Below are 21,779 nucleotides of genomic sequence, written 5' to 3'. Positions count from 1 at the left end.
TATGGTTAAACTGTCTGGTCCCAGGCCAACCAGTTATTAATCAAATCTGTAGAGTTCATTTTACAATTGGGCCTTCAGGACAAAAAAAACCCAAAGAAGACATCATCACTGAGTCTAAGTCAATACAACATTTTCAGTTCGACAAATTGGATTGACTTCCATTATGTAAAGCTTCAGTTTAAGCGTTGAGTTTAAACAGGCTTACTCCTCAGCCTTTCTGCAAATACATACAGAGACTACAAGGCTGCAGCAGATATGGCAGAGCAGCTTCAAATGGCTTTTTTCTGTGAAAGGAGCAACATCCTGGAACTGGCTAATCCTTGTAGCTATGTCATAACTAAATGTGTGGCTTATTGTATCTCGCTGAATCCAGTTTAAACTGTTTGAAACTTGAATCTACACAAAAGCTCTTCTAGGGACAGCATCCGCTATATATACACTACGATACTTGCATCCGGTGGCTGTTTTCAGTTTGTCTATGTATATTGTATCCGTGCCTATCAAATATACCACACATAAATAAATAAATTATCAGAGAAAAACATTTGGATGAAGCTAGCTGTGCATGCTTCACTGAAATTAAACTAACTTTGATTCATGCTTATTGCGTCCTGTCCTGCGTGGTTGTTGATGTCTTTGTTATTTATGTTGTATGTTAGTATTCTCTTCGTGCAACACATATTCCACTTGGGGCACTAAAGGTTTCATCCATGCATTCAAATGTGGCTCTTCCTCCCCCCCCCCCCCCCCCCCACAAAAGATGGTGTTATCTTCAGTGATCATTAATTAATGATGTGATGTCAGTCTGATGAATTGGAGGGACTTCAACTTTTCTCTGACGCATAATTTTTTAATTCCTTATTAATGTGTATCCCGCACCTTGCTCACTTTAATGGACATTCTGTATCACTGGAGGGCCGTGTTAAACCCTTAAACTTGAGCTAATACTTTTAATTAACCTGAGCAATTAGAAACACACGCTCTAATCTACTCCTTGAAGACATGAGGTCGGGTCATTTCTCATCTTTCTATTATTGCAGGGTTCATCTAATTTCACCGTGCCTCATCAGACTCCTGGCCATCCTAACTACTGGACGAACTCCAGTGATTCCTCTTACATGAACCTGAACTGAAATTAGACTTCATCAGCCTCTTGCTGCTTTACAGTATAAGAGAACTTCATATCTACTTGTATCCTGTGCTCCTATTTATACTGGTACACCTAACTTTAATGCAAACATATTCTCAAAATAACCCCAATTCTGAAGTATAAGCTTTAATATGTTCATATTACTATCTGCTCGTCTTTGGCTCTCACCAAGTTCTACTACTGAGAGTCACTTTACGTCTTTGCCTTCTGGGATTTTGCTTCTATAATTGTGGGGAAATGTTTTCCTTTCTTCACATGCTGAAAACATCTGTACTTGTTCAGAGTTCCCCGACCAAAATAATGGACATCCTTGCCCAAAGTCATCAGAAAATGACAGCCTCAAACCTTCCCAATCTTCACTTAAGAGCCCGATAAATCCACAGTTACGTCAATGAAGAGAATCTTGACCTCGATTTTCAAGGCAAGTCTAGAAAGTATAAAACTTTATCAACAGATTTAAGCTTTTATTACGGAGGAAACAGGGTGAGATTTGAGGGGCAAATATGGTAGCCAATTCAAATATACTTGAATGTCTGTCGACTCATCCCCCAATGTCATGTCTAGCTTTATATAGCATTAGAAAGCCCCGTTCCTTTGGCTAATGATGTATGTCTTGGTGTGAATATATACAAATGGTACAAGAAATATCCCAACATGATAACTACCCAAGCATGTCAAACTGCAGTAGTACACACCTACTGAACTACATGTTCTCAACCTTTGGTTAAAATTAGCATGCGGTCAAAGTTAGCTTCTCTTTGACCTCATGCTCTGAATCTTAATTTCTTGTTAGAGGTGAAGAAGAGACTAAATGTCTACACACACCAAGTCCTCAACCTCGCACAACAGCACACATCTAAGTAAGAGAAACAGAGACAAAATAAAAGACCTATAGCCAGGTTTAAAAATATAGACTTCAGTTTATTGCACAATCGTTGCTGGAGACTGAGGAGTGTGAGAGCCTGTCTGTTACACAGAACATTGATGATGGACAGACAGGTGAGCTACAGCACAGGAACAAACTTGTCTGTGTTCATGCGCATTCATTGCAAGCACACAGACCGGGATAATGAGGCACTCTGGGGGACGCAATCAGGGCCCCCCCCCCCCCCCCCGTCAGTGCAGAGAGGGAGAAAGTAAAGTTGACAGCATACACGTTTCATGCTTGTATGGGTCCTACAAGAGAGCTCATACACACATGTCACACATACACGGTCGGGGGAGTATAAAATAAAACAACTCTGGGGAGGAACTGCAAGCCAGAGCTGACAGTTTTTACAACCTGTCAAATTAGTTTCATTTGCCTGCAATATGGCTACAGTAATGCCTGCATCAGTGCACATGAACTTCCACTAGATGGAGCCACACCCACTCCCTTGGACGTTTGACTTTGCGGATATGAAGAGACAATAACAGACAGACCCTCTGGAAAGCTCCCTCCATCCAAAAGCAAAGGGCTCGTCTCATGATCTGTACACATTGACCAGTGTTATTATTAGGATTCCACAGAATAACAGTAATCATAATAATCAGTATATAACAATACATGTAATCCTTTATAAACAGGTCATTAACAGGCTATCCGGCACCTGTGTTATATTAAAAAAAAGAGTATTGTTTTGTTAGTGATGTGTTCGAACATCCGTGTCATTTTCTTTTTTCTCATATAACATACAGACAAAAAAAGGACAGAGATTAATTTCCCAGGCCAGGTTCCACTCCTGTGACATGGTTAGGAGAGAAAAAAAAAACTCCCCGATTTCCACCTTCTTTTCTCCCTTCTGTCCAATCTGTTCCCCCCCAGTCCCCAGCACAAACAGACTGGACAAAGAGGGCAGGTGGAGGTAGATGCAGCCATGTTGCAGACCGCAGAGGTCAGGTCTCGGATGTTACAGCTACTGTTATGGCACCCTGAGAAGTGGGAGACCCAGGATGTTAGAGCGAAGGGAGCCCTCCGTTACAGCGGATCAGAGAGAGCTGCTATTACCCAAAACACACAAATCACCGTTAATGATCCTTTCGGCTGATAATGCATAGATAGACCAGCGGTAGTCACGAGGTATTCACATGCCCGCCAAGATTACCCCGCAATGGTCACAAATGTCTTTTCCTCATGTGTCGAAAAAAAAAAAAAATCATTCTTACATTTAAATGCACAGGAGCATTTTTTTTTTGTTAGGGTCACAAAGGGGCACTACACTGAATCCAGTTGTTTTTAGTTTTTTTTGTGTCGTTCACATACAGATGGACGTAGCGAAGCAAACGCGTCTCTGAAATGAATCCAAAGCACTGCACCGAGCGGCTTCCCTCTTTCATTATTAGCTTTGGCTGTGAAAGAGAGCAGCAGCGCATCGATGGCAAATCCCGTTTTCTTACGTTTCTGTCCTTTACATATCGTGTATCAAAACTGAATCAGGGTATATGGTTTGCACTGTATGTATATATCATCTACATACATGTATTTACATTATTTATATGGACTTTAAATAGGTTTCAGAATTGATTTGACTTCCGTCCAAAGCCCTTTTGAGAGCGATGAACAGAGCAGTTTGTTTGATAGTGATGTAATGCCTCAATGCTCAGTCATAACGACACCCCCCCGCTACCACCATAATCATTTCTTAGAGCCAGTGACGTGACCTGTGGAGGACTGGAATTAGCAAATGCTAACAATTTGTAAGTTTCTCAGCTACGTTCATGCATTATTATTTTTAAGTTTCATTCAATGGCCAATAATACGTCAGTTTCAGTTTTTACATTGTACTACGGTCATAGCAGGTATTAATCATTGTGTCAGAATGAGACGGCATCGTGAGAGGAGGGAGGAGTAGAATGGCTGGAGGTGCAGTCTCAGGCTAGTGTACGTGACTAAGACTGTGGGAAATCCTTCTTCACCTATGAGTCAGTGTTAGCACAGGAAGCAGAGGATGTGCAACACCTCAGACGAAGCCTGTTTGTCAAGATGAAGTGGGACTGACGGAATTGGCAACTCTAGGGTGTGGGCGGCTGGGACTGTTGGCATGGAAAAACAAGTGCAATGTCATTAAGAAAAGTAAAGTTGGCCTCTGAGGGAGAAACCCCCCCCCCCACTCTAAAGTCGCTCGTCTTGAGCACAAAGAAAGGGAGCAAATTAAGAGCAGTGACTGAAACAGCATGGAGGAATAATCATGGACATCTTTCACAGACATGGTGTGACTTTTACGTTAAAAGAGGATGTAAAGGGTTCATTCCTGTTTGGCAAAGCCAGCTTTATAAAACACAACTCCATTCTAACTCAAAAAAAAACTGTTCAAAGTGTTACAATAAAGTGCAAGTCAAGTTATGCTCTGTCACAGAACACAAATCCTGCTGCACGGCAAAAGCAGTGCATTTCAACACCAACGCATACAGTGGCAATAGTGTGACCTGCTATGTAGCATTAATGGCTGACCCTTATAATCCATCAGTAAGTAGGGTCAATGTACAGTAAACACCCCAGATATAGTAAACATTTCCTTTCTAGCCAGAGTAAAAATGAGATGAAAATAAAATCTTCAGAGGAGCGCTGCTTTAAAAGTCAAATACTCGATCGCTGAATTTGTGTAAATGTTATATGAACTGAGATAGATCTATTTCTACAATATTAATGGAGTCAAAAATCGGTGAAAGCAGTGTGTGTGTGTGTGTGTGTGTGTGTGTGTGTGTGTGTGTGTGTGTGTGGGGAGGGGTGGGAGGATAAGCAGCTAATCCTCTAGATTTGCATGCTCTGAATCAAACAAAAGATTTTCTCCGACCTCTAACTTGACCTGTCAGCCGGTGATCCTGCACAGTATCAACAGAAAACTGTATAGCTAGCCTACATGTGCACAACTATCGATGTAGCAGCAAACAAATAAATAAAGAATAATAAATAAAATCTATTTCCTTACAGTATTCTGTGCACGGTGTGCTGATACAAAGGTCGGCTTTGAGTGCGTGTTGCTGCCACATGCTCGTCCAGATCGATTGTTCACATGCTGGCTTCTCATTCAAACGTAGTCGTCATTAAAAGCGTTTTTTTTGTTTTGTTTTGTTTTTTTAACTGTTCTGTTGTTTGAAAGTGAACATTAGAGAGCTATTCAACAACAGATGTGCATAAAAACATTTAAACATATTAGACAGTTAATAACTTAAAACGTATCTTCTGTGTAAGGACAACCTTTGTTAACTTTAGAGCCTATCATAAATATTAAAAGAATAAATAACACAGACTTATCCAAACAGTAATGCTACTGAACAACACAGCTTGTAAACGTGTGAAACTTTCCTTTTCTGATTTAAAAAAAAAAAATGCCTCGGTTTCCATTGGCACTTAGCTCAGGCTGCAAAACAGAGCAATTAAGACTGTAGGATTTCTCCTAATGTGCAGTCTTTCAAGCAAGGTCAACTCGTGGCTAACATGCTAGCACGCTCAGGAATGAACCTTCTCACCCATCTCCAATTTCATCTCACTGAGTGACAAATCAGATCGATACGCGCGTCAATAAAAAAATAAAAATAAAAAAAAAGGAGGCAGCGGCAGGAAAACAAGGAAACAGGGGACAAGACAACCGGTCCTGTGAAACTCAAGTCACTTGGACGTAGTGAGAACTCGATGAGTGCTGCGTGCAATACTTTATGTACATGTAGTATTCAAAAACGTTGGGAGAGAGGGTGTCAGCGCGTTGTGCTGTGTATGCTGTGTTCATGAGTTTAGATATGGATGTGCTGCATAGGTAGCAACCGTGACATCTGAGAGGACTCGAGTGTGTGTGATATCATTTAGCCGCAGACTCTCTGAACGGACCGCTTCAAATAAAGTTTAACTTCTACTATTAAGTAAAGGTTTTAAAATCCGCGGGAACCTTTAACTAGAGCCGTTACCTAAGACTTTATAGTAATGTTTGTTAGATTTACTGGCTTGAATATCTCTATTATCCTCTGTGTGTGTGTGTGTGTGTGTGTGTGTGTGTGTGTGTGTGTGTAAGTGTGTGTGTGTATACACCTGCTCGTCCATGTTTACGGAAAGTGAGAGAGTCAAACTGCTTGTGCGTGTTACTTGACAAACTTTTGCCCGCTTTCGCACAAGATGAACGTAGATATGAACATTCTAAGTTGGAGCGCATGAGATGAACACATGCACGGACAACATCTCGTCTGACCTTACCGCATCAGTCCCCCCCCCCACTCCCTGCTCACATCCCCCCCCCCCCTCCCTCCCCCAGAGGTCTTTCATTGACCACCCCAGTGCTTCTTGTCTGGGGGTGGGGAGGGGGGGAGGGGCTGTGGGAGGGGTCAGTCTGAGGGACAGTTGTAGCTGTTGATCCACAACAGGTCGTCCAGCACGCCCCAGTGCAGGTAAAGGATGGAGCCTACCACCAGTACATGCATGATCTGGTGGCTGTTGCACCAGTAGTCAAAGAGGCCCGGACGGAAGCGCTCCGGGATGCGCATGATGTTGATGACCCCGCCCAGCACGGCCAGCGCGTCCATCGTGAGGAAGTGGCGTAGCGACGTGGGGCTGCCGCCGCCGACGCCCACCCAGCGCAGCAGGAAGAAGGAGAAGCGGAAAAGCGCTTGCCAGGCAAAGGAGCGCAGCCGGCGAACGCTGCTCCGAGCCGTGACGGCACAGTAGATGGCGTGGCTGGAGAGCAGGATGTAGACTAAGAGGGCCACGGTGCGGATGAACGGGTAGCACAGCAACGTGCTGTAGACGATGGGCAGCGCCCCTGAGACAAGGAAACACACAAAGGAAAGTAAGAAGAAGAAAAAAAAAAAAAAAAAAAAGACGGAGCGCTGATGTCTTACTCAGCAGCAGCCACTCAAACGCAAAGAGGTCGAGGTGTTTGAACCTCGTTAGTCGCTGTTCTCTGAGCTCTCTGTTCTTCAAGTTTTTTGCACAATTAGTCTTTAATAGAGAGTAGAAGCTGAAGAGAGATGAAAAAGGTGGGACAGAAAGAGGGGATAATGAGCATCACAAAGCTCAGCTGTAGTTTTACAAGGAGAAGGAAATGGGAGAATCTGCTGAAGAAATTGAATAATTGCACTTCAGCCTGTTGTTCTGCAAAGCAAATCATTTCAAGTAGTCCCCTTCAGCAATGGGGAATTAATACACTTCTAATGAAATCATTTCACAGAAGCAAATGTTCGTTGAAGTGATAGACTCTCAGACTTTTAGTATTAATTATTTGTTTCTTCACAGCATCAAATCCAAGCTTGGGTTGATACTTTTCTTTTTCTTTAAGGAAAAGAAATAAGGTCCAGGCATGTATCGCCATTCACTTTCAAGGAACAGCTGTGTCCTATTAATGCTGCCTTAAGGAGAAAACCTATGTTAAGAAAGGTTGAATGACAAACGTATATAACAATGACATTTTGAATTATTACTCTGTTGTTATTATCAGATATATATGTGCAGCGTGGCCAAGATACACTGCTTGTTGAGAGTGCATTAATAAAAGTAAAATATTGCCCTTGTCATTGTTTATTATAGGCGAATACAGGCAGCAGAGGCAGAACAGTAATCATTTCAGAACTTGGATTATTGCTTGGCATAGGCCTCTTGACTCAGTTGTCAAATTTGCTCTGACAGATCAATACTGGTAAACCTCCACGCAAAAGACTTCATGTTAAATCACTGACAATCAATGAAGAGAAGTTCTGCCCCTCCGAGCACACAGCGCGGCAATAACGCACAAGTGCTGCCCACGTCGAATGCAAAAAACGAGTGAAAAAAAAAAAAAATGTGCTGAGGCTCACCCAGCGTGTTGATCATGCAGATTCCACACACGTCCAGTTTGAGGAGGGTGTGGTAGACGGGCTCGCCTCCCTCGTGGTTCATGAAGAGGTGGTAGAGCACGGAGCCCAGCTGAGGCGACAGGCAAGCCAGGAAGTGGACCACGCCCAACCAGGTGACGCTGATCTGGGACCAGGGAATGTTGAGAGGCAGCAGCACCAGGAAGCAAACCAGAGGGATGCCTGGGATAAGAGATAACACAGGTTGTTGCTCAACTGTGACTTTAAATAAAGCTCATATGATGTGCCTGTGAAACAAATCCCTTTGTTGTACCTTTTGTGGGCAGACTTTTTGCAATAATGTTATCAATTTAATGTTCTTCCCCCCCCCCACCCCCCCTTGTGGATGTGTAGGGATCGGGAGAAAACAATACCTTCGGTTACATGAACACTCCAGCACGATAAAATAATATAGAAACTTTGACAAAACCAAATTAAGTTGCCATGTTTACTGTGATGGATTATCTAGCTCAGGACTTTTGAAGGCCCGGGGACGCGGCTTGTTTTATAACTGTCCAAGAGCGAGTCGCAGCAAAGGGCTCCCAACAATGCTGAGTGTGTGCAGACACCAGCAAGAATACTGTGGAGCGGAGCGGAAACCCACATGATTGGCACACATGTATCAGTGTTACCCTGTGAGGGAGAGACAAGGCTCACGCTGAGCTTTTGATTTTCATGCAGCAGAGGGCCACACTGCTAATGCTACCTAGTTCAAATTGGAGTGTCTGTTCTTGGCACAGAGAGGCTGCTCACTGCTTTGTGAGCAAAAAAATCCAGACCTTGAAATTTGATCCACATCCAGTTGTTACGATCATTTATCATGCATCAACCCCCCCACCTTTTTTTTTTTTTTTTTTGCTCACTCTGCCTTTCCCAATGTCAGAGACCAGCCAGGTGATACAGGCAATGCCATATACTGTAACACATCTATTTTAAGTATGCTATCTCTGCTCTCCCCCCCGACCCCCACCACCCCACCACCCCACCCCCCACACACACACACGTCCATGCAAAGACAACTGGCCTTTCTCAGCTCCTATGAGGGCTGAATCAAAGCTCTGAGAGTTGTGCACAGGGTGTGAAGAGATATGCAAACAAACCAGTTTGTTAAACTTCACCTTAAATGTTTAAGCATGAGTAACAAAGAAGAAAAACAAGACAAGCACTGCTCTGCATACTTTCTCCTGAATTTGAAAGAACTGGACAGAAGCCCACTGGATTAAACATCACTTCTTTATATAGACGGGCGGCGTTAAAGGCGCATTGTAGGTTATAAGCTCAGCTGACGTCACTGGGCTGTTATCAAGCCTTCCAGGGCCACTTCCCTGGTGATCATCACTGCAGTTATTGTGCGACTAGCTGGCGAGTAAAGTGCCATGAAGTGACGACCTTCACAATGAGGAAGTTGTCAGTGGCTCAGAAGTCACACAAGCACACGAAGGGTGAACTCGCTGCACTCTTCACGGCTTTAGGATGCAATTTTTAATGCACGTAATGGGGGGGGGGGAGAGAGGGGCAAAGAAACATGTTGCCAGGCAATTGGTGGTGTCATCATTTTAGTCTGAGAATAGTATAAAAGTGTGTAGATTGCTAACATGCTGACACACAGTCTAACCTCTGGTTGCACAGATCACAATATAACTGGAATTAATTGTGACGAGCCCTGACCTATTAAAACAGACATATTTTTGTGTAATAAATAAATTCCTTCTTATTTGATAACAGATGGTTTTCATAACCGTTCTTCATTGAATTGGACCTGAAAGAATTTCTCTCATTGGTTTTTTTTTGTGGTTTTTTTAAACTGTCTTCATCTTGGCAGAGATTTACATGACATTTTAAATCAAACTTAACTCTACAACGTGTCACACATACAGTAAATATTATTTGGTGTTCTTTTTTTTTTTTTAAAGAATTATTTTTGGCCTCTGTTTAGTTATAGTTATGCTTTGAGGACTAAAGCCTCAAGAATATGGGGCGTGCAAACTAACCACTTAGGCCAACCTGCGCCCCTGTGTTTTAATCATCAAGAAAAACATGTTTTTTCTCTGCCATCACAATCACTTGGTTAATTATGTTAGAACTGTATGACAACTTTCAAATCAGCACAGTGCGCAGGTCAACCTGAGTTAATGTACAAGTCAAATTGAAGACTTATGTAATATCTAAAACCTCCTGCCACTTTTTGAAATATTTTTACACTTAAAAAAAAATACATTAAAAACTCCCAAATGTGAATTATTCTGGATTAGCAATCACAAGGACACTAAGGTGTGGATAAACATGCATGAGCTCAAATCTGAAGGAGTTAAATCATGTGTGCAGTGCTCGGTGCAGACAGTGCAGCAGTGCTCTGGCTTGGCATCCTTTTTTATTTTTTATTCTTGCAGGTGCTGAGGTGTTCTCTGAACGGGTGTGCAAGTTAACACTCAAAAAAGTCACACCGGTCTGCACAAAAAAAAATCTGAGAAAACACCGACGAAGCAAGTTAAACGTAAAGCTGTTGCACTCACCGTGAGTGTATATGTTTCCGAGTTCATTGTGCAGGTAGAACAGGCTTCTGATGCAGTCTTGCACAGAGGAGCTTGGCCGGTATCCCGTCAGGACGTATTTATTAAACTGAAGATGGGGAGGAGAATTCGCCCAGTCCAGCAGCCTGGGTCCATTTAAAAATGCCATAGCAAACAGGACCGTTAAAATGACGCCGCCGAAAAAGTAAAAAACAGACTGTACACCTATATACACATTTAGTAATATTATTGCGACTAAAACCTTATGGGATACCATTGGTGTAGGTAGTTGTTTGGGTCTCTTTTTTTTGTTTGTTGTTGTTGCAAAAATATTGTGCTGTTAGCCTCCTTAGCTTGCCGCTAGCAGGGCTCACGTCCGAGTCTCACAGCAACTACCCGGCGACGGTGTATCCGCGCCGCCGCTGCTGCTGCTGCTGCTGCTGCTGCTGACTGCTCTCGACCCCCGGTGCCCGAGTGAGCGTCATCCGCAAGGCTGGAGACAGACGCGGCCGGCCACATACATGGTGCAAGCTCAGTGCGGTCATCACATTTGGCATCTAAAAGCTGTCCCGTTGTGGCACCTGCGACGCTGGGGCGGATGAGAGACAATGTTACCTCGACATTTTTCTTTTTTTTTTTCTTTTTTTTTTTTCCCCAAGCCACTTCCTCGTTAGTTGGCGTTCCCGTGCGGAGGAAGGCTCCAGCAACGCGTCCCGGGTCGCAGGAGATGCTGTGGGTGTCCCATCCAACTCCGGATGACGCTAGCTTGATACCTAGCGGTCAGATTCGCAGCAGAGGACTAGCAGGTCATACCTTCAGTACTTGATTGAAAGCAGACAGGTGTTGTACGCTCAGTTGAGATCCGTCTGACAGGGGCAAGTTTTTGTTTTGTGATAGGAAAAAAGAAAATCAGACATCCGCGGTTCTGGAGCTGGAGGTGGTGGTGGGGGGGGGGGGGATTAAAGAGGAAGGGACTGCGGGGCTAGCAAAGCCGGGAAGTCGGCTACCGATGTCCTGTCACTGGGGTTGCTGAGATTTGAGCTGGGTGACTCCAAGCACTCACGGTCCGGGCCTTATAGCTTATATCCGGTTTCCTCAACATCCACTCTATCCGTTTATTTTCCGTCATTGTGTCTGGCGAGGTATATTCCTTTGAAAATGCGGTGTCTCCTCTGGCGGCCTTAAGTCCCCTGCATCGCCTCTAACACAACTGTCAAGTTACATGGATGACAAATGACGACACTTCCGGTCATTGTTTTTCAAAATAAACCTTTACACCTAAGAACATGCTACGTTTCCCCAGGACGTTAGCTGTAGGTTATAGAGGGGGGGGGGGGTATATCCTACTGCAGTTAATTGATTTAAGTTACAATAACGATATGATCAATAACAACCCTGATTATTTTTTGCATCACATTCTTTTGCACTGAAAATAACTAGTATAATGATGATTAAGATTTCAGTTTTTACACTCTGTAAGTCATGAACACACACATACAAGCTACCAGACCAACTTCCATATTTGGTCCGCACCCGGACTTGAACCGGCGACCCTCCGGTTCCCAACCCAATGTATTATTATGTTGTTTTACCACACATTTTACCTTTATCAAAAATGAGTCTCCTGAAATATTGATATCACTCTTGGCCTTTACCCGCTAAAATATTGAAAGACTGAAATTAAATTGACGTTCAGATTCATTTCCCTCTATCCAAATCTAGTGTGAGATTTTAGGTTCCTGTACTAATACAATTAAAATATCCTACATTTTCAAACAAACAGGAAAGTGTACTTAGGAAGCTCATGTGTTCACAGTGTTGAGTTGACTTAAGTTAAACACCACATATACATTAGGGGATGATGACAACGCCCTGTGGGAGGGCCGAAAGCAAATATTTGTCTTTGAAAAAGTGCAGCCCTATAGCTTTCTAATGCTTTCCCCTTACTGCATTGCACTCTGTCAACCTGCACAGAAACAATACTACACACCCAAAAGTTTTCAATTTTTAATCAACAACATTACCAATGACAAAAGACGCACAATAAAAGCAGGAACTTGGGAAAGACTGGCGCCCTCAACAAGCAGCTCTCTTAGCTGGCCTAGTAATCAAGCTCACTCTTTCAAATAAATATAAAACTTTTTTAAACAGAGTTTGAATTAAAGGTCAAATTTTACTTTGAAAGCACAATCTGTTCACTTCTGGTCATATTGTTGTAATGTGAACACCAACACTGACAGAATCATACCTCAATACCAGAACAAAGAATAATCTAAACTGATCTTATAAACACAAAAAACATGGTTATTATTTTATAGTTCCAACTTGTAAAAAAAAAAACAAAGGTGTTTACCCTGAATAGTAATACAGGGTTTAAGTGTTTAAGTTATTTGGTTATTAATTGAGGTTAGCCATGAAAAAGTACTGGGTATGATACATTTCTGAAAAAAACTAGTATGCACAATGGAATATGCAGGTCTATAAATGAATCAATATTGATAACCATGACTGTTAAAGTCAAGTGCTCGATTATCATATACACAGCTTGACTTTCTAATTGTAAAAAGAAAAAACACCCATTACATCTGCTTGTTTTAAAATGGTAAATTTAGTTTTTATAACAGCAAAAATATAATTGATGCATCAAAGGTAGAAGTTTCAAAGGAGCACTTGAAGTCAGTAGGTAAGGTCCTCCATGAGAAATGACTGTTGAAGCTCTTGATGAGTCATATTACCTCACCCCTGCTTTAAACTTATGACTTATAGCCACCTACACACAAACATCTTAGGACTTTGACCGACAAGACCTCCTTTTACGATGGACTATTAACTTGTCAGATGTTTAAGAATGGAGGCAAAGTTTGTATCTGTATGGGAGCATTGTCATCTAGGTCTAGGAGAACCCTTAACTCCCACCAGGATATCAATATTTAATCATATTAATACTCAAGACAAATTTATAAGAATTTCCAGTGATACTTCCCAATACTGTGATCACATTTTGTCATGTTTCAGGGCCACAGTGTATAACCAACCACGACTGGAGAAAAAACAGCTCAATAGTTTGAACATCAGTGTTAAACCACTTTAGCACTTCGCGCCCCCCCCCCCCCCCCCCCCCCCATTATGATCTGCCCACCTCGGTCGCCTTTAAAACCAACTGACTACATTTTTTGCACACTTTTATTCATGCATGCAGCATGAACACTCAAGATAGAGGTGAGTCTTTTCTTATTACAACTTCTAGTAATACTGTCACTATTGTTCTTGTTAATGAATCAATTTACACTGTCTTAAAAAAAAAATCATGTTACATGGTGTTAAACAGTATAAAAAGGAATTTCTTTTTAAAGGCAAAATATCTTCTTTAGTAAACCAACTAAAATCCAAAAGTCATGTGGATGACTTTGTAAGAGCAACAGTGCTATGAGTTTTATACTAATGTGACTAAATATGTTGTAAATATTGAATAAACTAGCATTATTATGTTTCTTATTCAGAATAAACCATCCGTTTGCATCCACCACCAAACTACAAAGCAACATGTGTCTGTTGAAAACGTGCATCTTTGCCCTCCTCCTGCTGTCTCTCCCTCAGTCGACAAATCAGTCATGCATAGAGGGGTCACCAAAACAGTGCCTAGATGCAGAAGTTGCTCCAGGTACCAATTTGGCAGGCGAAGGCTTCGACATTACCAAAATGGAACGTAAAGGGGCCTTTGTGATCGACATGAATAAGTGGAAAAACAAGGACAAGACATGCACTCTGTGTACGAACACCTTTCTGGAAAACAAACTGCAAAAGCTGCCCGTGGCAGTGGTAGACTGGAGAGCAATACAGTCCTGCAGCAGCAAAGTGGTCAGTAAACTCCACAGATCCAGTGAGTCTCTGGTCAGTTCCAGCACGTCTTCTGTTGAAAACAACTGGCAGGCAAACCTAGATCTTAAATTAGGGAATAAAGGCGCCTCCCTGATGCTTGCTGGTACAGATTCTAAATTGGCTGATTACTCCATGGAAAAAACTAAGAATGACAAATTCAGCTTCACAAGCCAGGGCATGGCGTGCGAGTACTACAGGTAAGGAGATAAAGAAGTACCTGATCAAGACAACAAATTTACTTGAGTGCTGGATTACAATACTGTTTTATATTGGTTTCATACTGGTCTGTCATTTGTGTTGTCTCTCTTAACAGCTACAGAGTGTCTAGGAGTGCCAAGTTGCACAGAGAATTTCAGAAAGCGGTGAATGATCTCCCCAAGATCTACAGCTCTGAGCAAAAGCAACAATATTACAAACTGATTGACACTTTTGGCACACATTACATCACCAAGGTGAACCACAATGACGACATATTTCCATTTCTAGCATTTCTTAAATTAAAAATCAAAATAGTTTTTGTGTAATGTGTTTACATAATTTCCAGGTGAAACTGGGAGGAAGAGTTCAATCTGTAACCAGCATCAGGCAGTGCGAGGCCAGCCTAAAGGGTCTTAGTGTGGAGGAGGTTAGTATGTGCCTGGAAACTGAAGCGTCAGCTAGCTTCCATGTTACAGTTTCAACTAAATCAAAACACTGCAAAAAGGACACTGACAAGATGGACACCAAGTCCGCCTTCTCCAGCCTCTTCAATGACAGGTATGGGACATAGTCTTTTCACATGTGTTACATTGTCTGTTCATTTGCACTTCTTACTGCCTGTTCTTAACATGAAAGGCAACTGTGTTTACCGACTTATGTCACATATTCAAATATTCCTCCAAATCGAAGAACCACTCTCCGTGTGCAACAATGGTGTAAGCCTTAACTTTCTTGCATGGCTAAGTCCAAACAAATTTTTTGCTTTTGATGGTATTAAAGTTCAACCCTTATGTGTCTTTGACTTCTAGAGAGTATTGTCCAAATGTATGCCCTGGTTCAGATGTTGAAACAACTCTTCTCTACAGGTTCACAGAAATAAAGGGTGGCCATACGACAGAGCCAGACTTACTCTTTTCTGCTGACAAAGATCCATCTGCCTACAAGGAATGGCTTAATACCATACCACAGAATCCAGACATAATCTCATACTCCCTTGACTCCCTGCACGAGTTACTACCCATCAACAACTCTGTACGGGTAAACTTGCGCTCTGCAATAGGCCATTACATCCTGGAGAAAGGCTTGTGGAAGAACTGCAGTGAACGCTGTCAGGCAGGCAGGAGGAGTGACTCAAGGGATTCCTGTGTCTGCCAATGTCACAATGACCCGGCTGTAAACCAAGACTGCTGCCCGACCCGTAAGGGCATGGCGCAGGTCATCATTACTGTACAGCGAGCCTCTGGTCTTAGGGGAGACTACTTCACATCCACAGATGGCTATGTGAAAGTGTTTGTTAACAAGGTGATGGTCCAGCGTTCTCCTGTCATTCATAACAACAACAACCCACGCTGGGCCATGATCGTCCCCCTTCAGTCCCAGGATTTGTCATTGGGAAATAAAGTGACATTTCAAGTGTGGGATAAGGACAACAACTGGGACGATGATCTGTTGGGACAATGTGAGCAAGCTCTGTCCGCAGGAGTTAAGGAGGATCTTTGTAACCTGAACCATGGTCAGCTCTTTTTTAAGTGGGAGGTCAAATGTGCTCCAAGTCTGTCTGGTGCTTTATGCATGGACTACAAACCGTCACCTATGAGTGAACATTTGAAGAAGCTGTATGTGTCCCGTCATGCCCACCCTGTTCCAAAGGCCATTCTGTTAGAGATGGGCGTGTTCCTGGACAAAACAACCTCAAAGACAAACCAGAGTGTTAGTGCAGCATTTTCAAAAGGTTGAGGTAATATAAAACGTGCGTTTGGCCTTACTTATGCTTATCTTTAATACCAATGAAAAAGATAAGCGATAGAGGAGTAAGAGAGAGATTCATAAACTATCGTTGACAACGTGTCTGCAACTGAATATAAAAAAAAATGCTTTTATTTGCTCATCTCATATGTTAACTTCTAATTCAAAAATCTCTATCATGACTCTGACTTAATGTAGCTTGTACCAACAATTTATTGTTTTTGCCATATCTCTTACAGGTCTTTTTTTTTGTATTTTCTTGCCTTTATACGGGCATTTAAAACATGTACAAAGCTGTTTTGTTATGATTCGCTTTTTGGCTTTTAATGCCGTCTTTTGAGAGGACAGGACATTGGATAGATTCAGAACAGTGACTTGAGCAGGGAAAGAGATGCAGTAAATGGCTGAGGGTTGAAGTCGAACCCACAGCCGCCGCTTCAAAGGCTATAGCCCTCTGTACATGGGACGTGCAATTTAACCAATGATCGAAACCAGCGCCTTACAAATGTGTTTCTTTTCTTTAACTCAAACTGTTAACCTTTTGATTCTTTGCGGGCTATTTGAGTACGGTTTCTAAAACATATTACTCATATTTTTACAAATATATTTTTTAAGTTGTTCAATATCTTACCTACTTGATGCTGATATAAAAATATAAATCTGCGATTTACCTTTATGTTCTTTAATAAAAGTTTTCATATAACAACAAATCTATTGGTTGTGTGTATTTAATTTTTTGTGCTTACTGCTGAAACTGTCAAATTTTACCACTAGGTTCATTACATTTAATCCTAGCTTATTGCTATGCAACTATCAATGTACTTTTTCCTGAGCTGAAATTAGGAAATTTGTACTTAGAGTGTGACAACTTCCTTTTCTCACTAAGTATGGCCAAAGCCTATCACCACTTCAGAGAAATGACAGGTTTGTGGTCTTTGGTTTGATGCTGACTGGAAATCTAGACTGACTTTTATGTTGCCACGACATGTATGAGTTTGTCTCCAGATGACAAACTCCTCCCTCAGACTCGATCTATTCAGCTCTGCGAAACTGTCTGACTACGTTTTTTCCCCTGCTTTTTTTAAGACCACCGCCACCTCACCACCCCCAGCCCTACTTTTATGACCATATAACACAAACCACTTATATTCATACTCACAGTCAGTTTCACAAATGCTGCATGAACAGGCAAGACAAAGGTGAGTCTACACTAAAGTGGTTATAATGAATTATTGTTTCCTTTTTTGAATAGAATTGTTATATCGTTTGTTACAATTTCTGGCAAGTTAGCAGCCTGTTTCACTATTTCACAGATTAATCAGCAAGTTATCTCCTAATTAGGCCTGCCATATATTATTGCAGTAGTTTTAAAATAGAATGCTTGTATACTGTAAGTCAAGTTCGTGTCAAGACAATAAATGTTGATCAAAGCAAAGAGTAGTTGAAAAAAAAGGAAGAGCTTAAGGCAGGATTTAAAAAATATCAAAGGATGAAGGGAACTTGAGACCAACATCTAAAATGTTCCAGTCAAAGATGGATACTTTTATCTCCTTTGGATTTTGACTAATAATGTACAATGGAGAGGCGCAATGGACAAGAGCATCTGAGAAGTTACATGTTGGAGAAGTGGGTAAGGAGAACCGAGATGTTAACCTGTGCAAATCCATGCAGTGCTTAAAAAGCAATAAATAGTCTCGGGTCAGTTTTCAAAGTCAAGATGACCCAACTTGGTGTGAGTGACAACTTTTTCAGAAACCCCAGGCTGGACAAGGATAGCTCAGAAGAAGTTACAGCAATAAATATTCAAGGAGATAGAAACATGTAAAACAATGTCCTGATCTAAAGCAGACCAACAAGGTTTTATTTTTGCAAACTATTTCCTTGTGTGAAAAATGTACTTAGAAGAGGTCAGAATGCTCCAGCAACACTTTTAGTAAGAAGATCAACTTTATTAACAATTTAGACCGACGCGTTTCGGGTCGAGGCCTTCATCAGGGTCAGGGTGAAAAATGTACTTAAAATGACATCTTGAGCAAACGCTGGGGTTTTGGTCCTATTGTCATTTATCTCTACTCTATACTGGTTTTGTCCATCCAGTAAAGTAATACAATTACAAAGGTGTAAAGATTTCTTGTAAATAAAAAAGTTTACACAGTGTTGAAATACAGTTCATTGAGAAACCAGGGGATCCCCCTGAAGAAAAGGGCTGGCTGGCGTACGGATAGTGAGGGGGCCCCAGCAAAGCGATGTGGTGACTTCAAGTTGTGGAGATGAAGACTGCTATTTGTACTTCCACGGAAAAAAATCAGTTCAGGGCGTTGGCCTTCTTTAACTCTCTGTGTGGAGTCCTTAAATGAGGTGGCACAAAGGGACCGTTAATCTCTTTTGAGGTAAATTGACACCAATATGCAAAATGGTTAAAAGACTTGAAGGGAGTTGATTGGTCAGGACACCGAACCTGCTCAGAGCTTAATGGTGTTTTATTATCTGACATTGTGAGCCGTTATGAACACGCTGTTCAAGGATAGGGTGATTCAAAGGTGTACATGGTGCCCAAACATCCAAGCTAAAGATTAAAGAATGACTTGACTATGGCATTATCAGATCCCTGAAAGTATGTCTGACACTTTCCTCAGCAGAAAGCTGACTTACCCAAAAGGAAATTGTACATTTAATTAATGATTAATGAAAAAGAATAAGGAGTTAACTAACTATCTGCTTCACTAACTTTGTCTGTTTAAATACAATGTCTCTTTCAGGATAAACCATCCGCTACCAAACCACAAAGCAACATGTGTCTGTTGAAAACGTGCATCTTTGCCCTCCTCCTGCTGTCTCTCCCTCAGTCGACAAATCAGTCATGCATAGAGGGGTCACCAAAACAGTGCCTAGATGCAGAATTTGCTCCAGGTACCAATTTGGCAGGCGAAGGCTTCGACATTACCAAAATGGAACGTAAAGGGGCCTTTGTGATCGACATGAATAAGTGGAAAAACAAGGACAAGAAATGCACTCTGTGTACGAACACCTTTCTGGAAAACAAACTGCAAAAGCTGCCCATGGCAGTGGTAGACTGGAGAGCAATACAGTCCTGCAACAGCAAAGTGGTCAGTAAACTCCACAGATCCAGTGAGTCTCTGGTCAGTTCCAGCACGTCTTCTGTTGAAAACAACTGGCAGGCCAACCTAGATGTTAATGTGGGTGAAAAAGGTGGCTCAGTGATGCTTGCTGGCACCCATTCCAAAGTAGCCGAGTACTCCATGCAAAAAACTAAGAATGACAAATTCGGCTTCACAAGCCAGGGCATGGCGTGTGAGTACTACAGGTAAGGAGAAGAGAACTGGGTTGAAAGTTTACTTACTGCATGTTTCCAAGTGTCCGAAAAAAATGGTCATTGTAACAGACGTGTTGCATTCTGATCTCTTTTGTGAAATCATGTCTTGTGTCTTGCTGTAATCAGCTACAGGGTGTCCAGCTCTCCGAAGTTGCACAGAGAATTTCGACAAGCAGTGAAGGATCTCCCAAAAGTCTACAGCCTCGAATACAAGCAACGATTTTACAAACTGATAGACAACTTTGGCACCCATTACATCACCAAGGTGGACAAACATTATGACATAGTCTAATATAAAAAAAAAAATCAATTATTCTTACAATTGAAAAATCACACTAAATACATTTTGTGCTTCAATTAACTTTTCCAGGTGAAACTGGGAGGAAGTGTTCAAACTGTGACCAGCATCAGGCAGTGCCAGGCCAGCCTTCAGGGCCTTAGCTTGGAGGAGGTTAGTATGTGCCTGGACGTAGAGGCATCTGCCAGCGTCAAAGTGGCTACGATGGCGGCTCAATCAAAACATTGCAAGTCCGACATTAACAAGATGGAAAACCAGAAATCTTTCTCCAGCCTCTACAATGACAGGTAAAGAACATTTTTCTCATATCATTTTTTATTCAATTGCACACTTTGTTAACTATATACACAAATTTCCTTCCCTAAAAAACAAATTGGCTCAGTTCCCTAAGCAAACTCTCTTCTCTACAGGTTCACAGAGATAAAGGGTGGCCATACGACAGAGCCAGACTTACTCTTTTCTGCTGACAAAGATCCATCTGCCTACAAGGAATGGCTTAATACCATACCACAGAATCCAGACATAATCTCATACTCCCTTGATTCCCTTCATGAATTATTGCCTAGAAACACCCCTGTCCGGAAGAACCTGCGCTCTGCTATCAGCCATTACATCCTGGAGAGAGGCTTGTGGAAGAACTGCAGTGAACGCTGTCAGGCGGGGATCAAGAGTGACGCGAGGGATTCCTGTGTCTGCCAATGTCACAATGACCCGGCTGTAAACCAAGAGTGCTGCCCGACCCGTAAGGGCATGGCGCGGATAATCATAACTGTGCAACGGGCTTCAGGTCTATGGGGAGACCACTCAACGGCAACAGATGGCTATGTTAAGGTTTCCTTCAATGGGCAAATGGTCCGCCGTTCTCCTGTCATTCAAAACAACAACAACCCACGCTGGGCCATGATCGTTGACCTTGGTGCCCAGGATTTGTCAGAAGGCGGTAAAGTGAGATTTGAAGTGTGGGATCAGGACAACAACTGGGACGATGATCTGTTGGGACAATGTGAGCATGCTCTGTCCGCAGGAGTTAAGGAGGATCTTTGCACCCTGCAGCATGGACAACTCTTCTTTAAATGGGAGATAACATGCGCTCCGAGTCTGACTGGAGATTCATGCACGGACTACAAACCGTCCCCCATGAGTCAAAGTCTGCAGAAGATGTATGTTTCTCGTCATTCCCACCCTGTTCCAGAGGCCATTTTGTTGGAGAAGGGTGTGTTCGTGGACAACTCAAGCTCACATAGAAACCAAAGCCACAGTACCGATAGTTAAGAGGCTGGTGGGTTAAAAAGCCTGGGATGCTTACACAGAAAAATAACTCTGTATGTGTATTGATGGGCTGTTTTCAAGCGAAACCCATACCTGTAACTGAATCCATCCTGCACATAGAGAACAATGTGTGTGTGTGTGTGTTTGAGCATTTGCTAGCCTCTTGATGAAGCTTAACTCAGTTGTGTAAGACAAAATCCTTCTGCATTTGAATTGTTTGAAATGCATTTCAAATGTTTAAATCACACATATAGCCGGAATAAAAGCAGTGGCAAAAAATAAACTTGTCATTCTCTATTTAGCCAGTTATAGCAAAGCATGTGCAATTTATAATATGAAGGTTCTTTCAGTCTTCAAATGATAGCTTGATTTATGTAGAATGTAATAATAAACTTGCTTATCATGATATCAATCGTTTTTCTTGGCAAATATATAATAACTTAAAGTGTGTGTAATGCTTCAGATGTTTTGTGTTGTTCAGTCACTTTGTAGCATTTTACTGTCAATACAAACATCATGTAGTGTGTTTGATGTTTCCTAACAATATTGCTTAATAAAGTATTATCTTGTCTCTTATCTTATCTTACTGTTCATTGTGTTATG

General features: G+C 42.0%; 3 protein-coding genes across 3 annotated transcripts; 2 read left to right on the top strand and 1 right to left on the bottom strand.

The window, feature by feature from the left end:
- Window positions 1–2,046: 2,046 nt before the first annotated feature.
- Window positions 2,047–11,632, bottom strand: paqr4a (progestin and adipoQ receptor family member IVa). Its single transcript, XM_020645734.3, has 3 exons — window positions 10,456–11,632; window positions 7,907–8,125; window positions 2,047–6,876 (listed from the first exon to the last, which is right to left on the bottom strand). The coding sequence occupies exons 1-3, from the start codon at window positions 10,727–10,729 to the stop codon at window positions 6,443–6,445; spliced, it is 927 nt and encodes a 308-aa protein (XP_020501390.1). The 5' UTR covers window positions 10,730–11,632; the 3' UTR covers window positions 2,047–6,442.
- A 1,920-nt stretch (window positions 11,633–13,552) lies between these two features.
- Window positions 13,553–16,985, top strand: LOC109992935 (perforin-1). The gene is made up of 5 exons (XM_020645722.3): window positions 13,553–13,671; window positions 13,953–14,528; window positions 14,645–14,783; window positions 14,876–15,087; window positions 15,396–16,985. The coding sequence occupies exons 2-5, from the start codon at window positions 13,996–13,998 to the stop codon at window positions 16,264–16,266; spliced, it is 1,755 nt and encodes a 584-aa protein (XP_020501378.2). The 5' UTR covers window positions 13,553–13,671; window positions 13,953–13,995; the 3' UTR covers window positions 16,267–16,985.
- Window positions 16,986–17,330: 345 nt separating this feature from the next.
- On the top strand, window positions 17,331–21,752 carry LOC109992896 (perforin-1). Its single transcript, XM_020645678.3, has 5 exons — window positions 17,331–17,474; window positions 19,035–19,600; window positions 19,736–19,874; window positions 19,980–20,194; window positions 20,318–21,752. The coding sequence occupies exons 2-5, from the start codon at window positions 19,068–19,070 to the stop codon at window positions 21,177–21,179; spliced, it is 1,749 nt and encodes a 582-aa protein (XP_020501334.2). The 5' UTR covers window positions 17,331–17,474; window positions 19,035–19,067; the 3' UTR covers window positions 21,180–21,752.
- The last annotated feature ends 27 nt before the right edge of the window (window positions 21,753–21,779 follow it).

The sequence above is a fragment of the Labrus bergylta genome, chromosome 16, assembly GCF_963930695.1.
Source record: "Labrus bergylta chromosome 16, fLabBer1.1, whole genome shotgun sequence".
NCBI classification, from domain to species: Eukaryota; Metazoa; Chordata; class Actinopteri; order Labriformes; family Labridae; genus Labrus; species Labrus bergylta.
The sequence above is the reverse complement of the archived record's forward strand: the minus strand, read 5'-3'. Positions and strand labels throughout refer to the sequence as shown.